We start from the raw sequence: 6,505 nt of genomic DNA on the forward strand, positions 1-6,505 counted from the left end.
TTTTTTTTTTTTTTTTTTTGGTACCAGGGATCGATCTCAGGATCCTGTGCTTATGAGGCAGGCACAGTGCAACTGAGCTCCTCCATCTATGTATCTAAACGTTAAAGGGGATGTGTGCAGACATACCTGCTTCTCCTGAAACTGAGGCTGCTTCACAACTCCATTAGCAACAGCAAGAGGCCCAGGAGACTTCAAAAAATTCAAATCTTTTTGATTAGACAGGATATCAAACAGTATTAAAGAACCTAAGAAAAAGAAGTATTTTGTTTTTTAATGTACTTACTAGGTGCTTTTACAACAGTCAATTCTCCTGCTTTTCAAAAAGTCTCTAAGGCGAAATCATTACAAAAATTAGATGTTGTCTGGAATGGTGGCATACACCTGGAATCCCAGCACTCTGTGAGGCTAAGGCAAGAGGACTGAAAGCTCAAGCCTAGGCTGAGCAACTTGGCACTTTAGCAAGACCCTGTCTCAAAATTTAAAATTGAAAAAAAAAGGGATGGGGATGTAGCTCAGTGCAAAGTAACTGAGCTCAATCCCCAGTACTCCAAAAAAAAAAAACACTTAAAACCTGATAATCAATAATCTTGTTTTGTCAAGCAGCAAAATAAAACATATGGCATTTCCATGTAATCCTAAATGTAAGAGACAAAGGCAGACTCTAAATTCAAAGCAATCATTTCTGTCTTTTACAAAATTTAACATTTGTAATTCAAAATTATGTATAATATGATTACCAAAACTAAAAGTAATTATAACAAAGATTTCCTTCAATTGTGCCAAATGTGGTGGTGCACGCCCATAATCCCAACATTCTGGAGCAAGAGGATCGCTGTGAGTTCACAGCCAGCCTGGTATATACAGGCACTTCAAGCTCAGCCTGGACTAGGCAGTGAGTCCCTGTCTCAAAGAGAGAAACCAAGCCGGCATGGTGGCACACGCCTGTAATCCCAGCCCTCGGGAGGCTGAGGCTGGAGGAAGCTGTGAGTTTGAGAGCAGCCTGGGCTACATAGTGAGTTCCAGGTCAGTCTCAACTACACAGTAAGACCCTGTCTCAAAAAATCAAAAAAACCAAAAAAAAAAAAAAAAAGAGAGAGAGAGAAACCAAAGGGGGGAAATAAAAAACAAGAAACCAAAGAAAAGTAAAATCAAAAACCAAAACCTAATGTGTGTGGCCAGGCATGGTGGCGCATGCCTGTAATCCCAGCACTCAGGAGGCTGAGGCAGGAGTAGGTTCGAGACCAGCCTGGGCTACATAGTGAGTTCCCAATCAGTCTCAACTCCATAGTGAGACCCTGTCTCAAAAAATGAAAAACAAAACAAAACCTAATGTGTGTATTTGAGTTTTACCTAAACTGTGACCAGCAACAGAGACCCTTCCCTTGAAGTCCGGGTTCCGGCTCAAAAAGAGTGCATGTAGACGGTTCATCTCTAGTCCCACTTTCTCCACAACTGCCTGACAGTAAGTGGGGCTGTTATAAAATAAAATATCTAGCAAAGTTTCATTGGTAAAGTGACGAAACCGACCAATACTTGGCAAAGTGATTTTCTTAATATTCCTGTTAAAAAGAAAAAAAAAAGATCTTGAGTCAGTATCCACCTTCAATCTGTAGATTTTTATGAAAGTATTTTTATTTCTGAAAACATTTAGAGTAAATAAACTAAGTACATATAAAGTACACATAAATTAAGTACATATATCTAAATAATTAGCTGATCAACATACAAATATCACCGAGTAATTAATTATATGTTGATTCTATAGTCAGAGCTATTATAAAATAAACCAAGACAAGTAAAAAAGCTATTTCTACCTATAATTGTATTATGAATTTTGGGATCCTCTAAAGAGGTGATGTGTAAAATGTCATTCATAGGCAAAGATTTTAATTTCGTTTTAAAGAAAAAAGTCTACTCTTCCATTTTCCTTCCAATTAAACAGAAATCTGGATACCTGACAAAAATTATGGATGGAACGGACAGAAGAGACTGTCATACAGAGTAAGAAAGAAATTACACTGAATAAAAACTTTTCTTGACTTGAAAACGATCAAAGTAAAGTTCATAAACACCTAAGAAGGGAAATATCCTCATAACAGAGCCGAAATTAAATAGAATGCTGTTTATAGGATTAGTTTTATTAAACTACGTACCTGAAACATTATGATGTTCACTAAAATCCAGACATGCTATTAGCCTGTATGCCAGCACAAATATTATCTGTATTTGTAGTTCTCAAGTGGGAGTATTCAAAACTGAGTAAGGTATTTTAGTTGTCAGTCCCTGGTGAGCACTGCTACCATTTAATGGCATTTAAACTAAGATTGATAAATGGTTGCAACATAACAGTTTTGTGCAGTAAAGAATTGTGCTGTCACATGTGTTTTCCACTTAAAAATAGAAAATCCAAATCAATGTTTCTCAACCAGGGGTGATTTTAATCTACAAGGAACATCTGGAAATTTCTAGAAACACTTTTGATTGTCAATGGCTAGAGATGAGCATGTTGCTGTTATCTAACCAGGATGCTGCTAAGCATCCTTAAATTTGCAGGACAGCCCTGTAGTAAAACTGGTGGGGCAAAGTGTATGCCATAGATTAGAGCAGTATTTTAAAGCAAGCTTAGGGGCTGAGGATGTAGCCCAGTGGTACAACTGTGTTTAGCATTCCAAAAGACCTAGGTTCAACCTCAAGCACCAAATTTAATTAATTAATAAAGCCAGTTAAAATTTCTTAAACTATTTTAAATATTTACAATAGGAATAAATACACATACAAAGGCACAATAAAATACACAAAATAAAAGACACAATACATACACAACTTTTTTGGTGGGGAGAAGGGTGCAGTAGTAGGGATCAAACCTATAGGTATGCACTGTACCACAGACCTACATTCCCCAGTCATTTTTTTTGTTTTTTGTTTTTTTTTGTACCGGGGATTCAGTGTATAAAAGGTATAACCCATATTTAATTATGTCACAGCAAGTATATAAATTTTTTTAAACTTTTGCTAAAGTCATAATAAACTACTTCATAATATAGTTTACATTTTAAATTTAAATTTGACTAATCTAGGGCCAGGGATTTAGCTCAGTAGTGCTGCCACCTGCCTCGCAAGCGCAAGGTCCTGGGTTCGATCCCCAGTACCAAAAAAAATTGACTAATCTAAAACACAAATCATCAAAATCTACAAACCTGTCAACACCGGTGGCATCCCCACCCAAGGCACTATGCCAGTGAACAGGAAGGAACTCCACTCTGCTTATTTTCCCATCATCTAAAGATTTCTTGAAGTGTGTCTGCAGCAATTTGAGAGAAACCACCCTAAAATCATCCACTTTAAAAAAAAAAATCAAGCAAGATAAATTAAATTGGTTAAACTTTCTCAGTTTGACAGCTAGTTAGCAATTATGTTAAATATGCTAATATTTTTATAATATATACAGTTTCTAAAAATAGCAAAAATAAATAATAAACCTTTAAGAAGCTCTTTTTTAACTTTTCATTATTTTAGAGGAAATGTATAAACACCAGGAAAAATGAGTTCAACTACCATCACTGAGAGAGGCATGGCATACTGACTGGGTAAGACCAGAAAACCAGAATCAAACTATCTGCTATAATAATCTGGCTTTAGTACCTACTGAATGTGAAGGGGTTCACTCCAGGTCTCAGCTCTTCACCTAAATATGGAGTAACAGGGACAGCACCTACATACCAAAAATATGTGTGTAATGCACACACACACATACACACACATGGGGGGGTTGTTTTTATTTATTGAAACAGGGTCCCAAGCACTGGGATTACAGGCATGGATTACCATGTCTGGCCCTCCAAAGGCGTATTTATGAGGGCTAAATGATACAATATATCCAAGGTCCTTGGTATATACCAAGTATTTAATAAATACAAACTATTACTATACAGATATAAAAATAAAACTTTGAAAACAGAAGTCAACCAGGCAGATTCATGAATCTACTAAAAAATTTGGCAAAATTCTCTCACTATAAATCAATTAATTCATTGCTGTGGCACTCCAGGTTCCTGGAAGCACAGGCTATTTATATGAAAGGTTAAATTATTTTCAAGATCCCTTCTAATTCTTCAGAGTATAAGATTTGATGAGTTATTAATGTCACAACAAATTAAACACAAATTAGTATTTCTAACTAATCACATGTCTTCTTATAGCCCACAAGTTGTATACAGTTGAGAACTGTCCTAAAAATGAATACTTAAGAACTATTAATTCTCACATCATTCGATGAAATAAAATATGGCTAACAGAGCTAGATGCAGTGGTGCACACCAGTAATCCTAGCACTCCTGGACAATGAAGCAGAAAGATCAAAAGTTTGAGTCCCATCTGGGCAACTTAGTGCTTAGTGAGATCCTATCTCTAAATAAAAATAAACATACTTACTCTACCTGGGGATATAGCTCTATATGAAGGCCCTGGGTTCAATCTCTAGTACTGAGAGAGAAAAAAAAAAAAAGACTAACACTTACCACATTCAGTAATGCCTCTAAAGCGCAAGTCACACACAGGCCCAATGCCATGTACCATGAACACCAGATGATCAACCTGAGGCATCTCTCCTATTAAAAAAAAAAACAAAAAAAACCACTATGTGTACATGCAACGTAGCCAACTATTTTGAATTTTTTTGGTGGGGAGAAGGGTGCAGTAGTAGGGATCAAACCCATGGGTGTGCACTGTACCACAGAACTATATTCCCCACTTTTTTGTTTTTTGTTTTTGTTTTTTTTTTACCAGGGATTCAACTTGGGCCCTTGCACTTGCGAGGTAGGCGGTAGAACCACTGAGCCAAACCCCCAGCCCTACCCCAGTCATTTTTTAAAAAAGAGTTTTTGAGATACAGCCTTGCTAAAATTGGACAGATGAAACTCCAACTTGTGATCTTCCTGCCCTAATGTCAGCTCTGGGATCCCAGGTGTGCACCACCACACTCAGGTGGATTTTCTTTTGTTTTTTTGTGGTTTTGGGGTTTTTTTTTTTTTTTTTTGAGACAGGGTTTCACTATGTAGTTGAGACTGACCTGGAACTCACTATGTAGCCCAGGCTGCTCTCAAACTCACAATGATCCTCCTCCCTCAGCCTCCCAGAGTGCTAGGATTACAGGTGTGTGCCACCACACCCAGCCTGGACTTTCTTAATTAAACAGAAAAATTACTAAAATCCCTTTAGTAATCACAAACTGGTCAAAGAAATTCATGACCCCTCCAAAGCAAGCAAGTTTTACTATTCTTTACCACATTAGAACAATTTGTCCATCTAAGCCAGTAACAATAAACTAGACCAAGATGTGGAGGAAGTCTGTTCCCAAAGGCTGCCATCATATCATATCCAGCAGTTTTGTGCCTATGGAGGCTCCATAATGTTGTGATCTTTTCAGGGCAGGGGACAGGGGTATAGCTCAGTGGTAGAGGATGCATTCAGCATGTGACATGCCCTGGGTTCAAGCTCTGGCATCAATAAATAAATTAAATAAATAAAATCTCCCCAAAGCACTAATTGCTTCTCCACACGAAGCAATCTGCCAATATGAAACTTTAAAATCTTCCCCTGAAACCCTTCCCTTTGATTCACAAAAACTACAGGAAGATCTCTAAATTAAATCTATTTTTTCATACTTTAGACTTGATAATGTCTATTTATTTTATTAGACAAACATGAATTATAAGTAATTGTCAAAATAAAATCCATTCTTAAATGGTATAATAGGAAACCTAAGCACATACACTAGAATAGAGGCTGGCAAACTATACCCATAGTTACTCGTTTGCATGACTACAGTTTTATTGGAACACAGCTGTACCCATTTGTCTACAGTCTACAGCAAAGCTCAGGAGCTCCAACACAGTCCACATGCCTGCAAAGTCTAAAACACTTGGTGTCTGACTCTCTACAGAGAAAGTCTGCCAACCCCTACACTAGAATGTGGTACATTCTATACGATTCTCTAGTGAGGCATGAAAACACAACCTCAAAGCTTGGTTTCAACTAGTGAAGTGTTTCTCCACAATACATGTTTTACAATCTATATTATATGGTTTGTGTATCTTCAAAAAAATTCCAAATCTAAAAACAAAGATATGAAAGTAATATAATAAAATAGAAAGATATGGGTCTAAGGATGTGGTTCAGCAATAAAGCACTTGCCTAGCATGTGTGAGGACCTGGCTTTGATACCTAGTATCACCAAAAAAAAAAGAAAAGAAAGAAAGAATAAAAAAAAGAAAGATATGTGCTAGGCAGGACTAAGGGATACTGAGGCAGGAAGATTCCAAATTCCAAATTCAAAATTCACCTGGGTAGCCAGGTATGGTGGCACACAACTGTTATCCCAGTTCTTAGGAGGCTGAGGCAGGAGGACCATTGTGAGTTCAAGGCCAGTGTGGGCTACATAGTGAGTTCAAGGTCAGCCTGAGTTGTGTAGCAAGACTGACTCAAAAAAAAAAAAAAAAAAAAAACA

At 37.2% G+C, this 6,505-nt stretch overlaps 1 protein-coding gene across 3 annotated transcripts in view; it reads right to left on the reverse strand.

Annotated features, from left to right (window-relative positions):
* Positions 1 to 6,505, reverse strand: part of Sec23ip (SEC23 interacting protein) — a 54,259-nt gene that overhangs the window by 24,379 nt on the left and 23,375 nt on the right. For all 3 annotated transcript variants that reach the window (XM_010632783.2, XM_010632782.3, XM_010632781.3), the window contains 4 exons: positions 4,518 to 4,607; positions 3,198 to 3,339; positions 1,351 to 1,559; positions 127 to 245 (listed from right to left, as the gene is read on the reverse strand). In XM_010632783.2, the coding sequence (XP_010631085.1) occupies positions 127 to 245; positions 1,351 to 1,559; positions 3,198 to 3,339; positions 4,518 to 4,607 (560 nt within the window). The remainder of the gene's footprint in view (positions 1 to 126; positions 246 to 1,350; positions 1,560 to 3,197; positions 3,340 to 4,517; positions 4,608 to 6,505) is intronic.

Source organism: Fukomys damarensis, unplaced genomic scaffold, assembly GCF_012274545.1.
Source record: "Fukomys damarensis isolate Sample0158 unplaced genomic scaffold, DMR_v1.0_HiC HiC_scaffold_8, whole genome shotgun sequence".
In the NCBI taxonomy this organism is placed as follows: domain Eukaryota; kingdom Metazoa; phylum Chordata; class Mammalia; order Rodentia; family Bathyergidae; genus Fukomys; species Fukomys damarensis.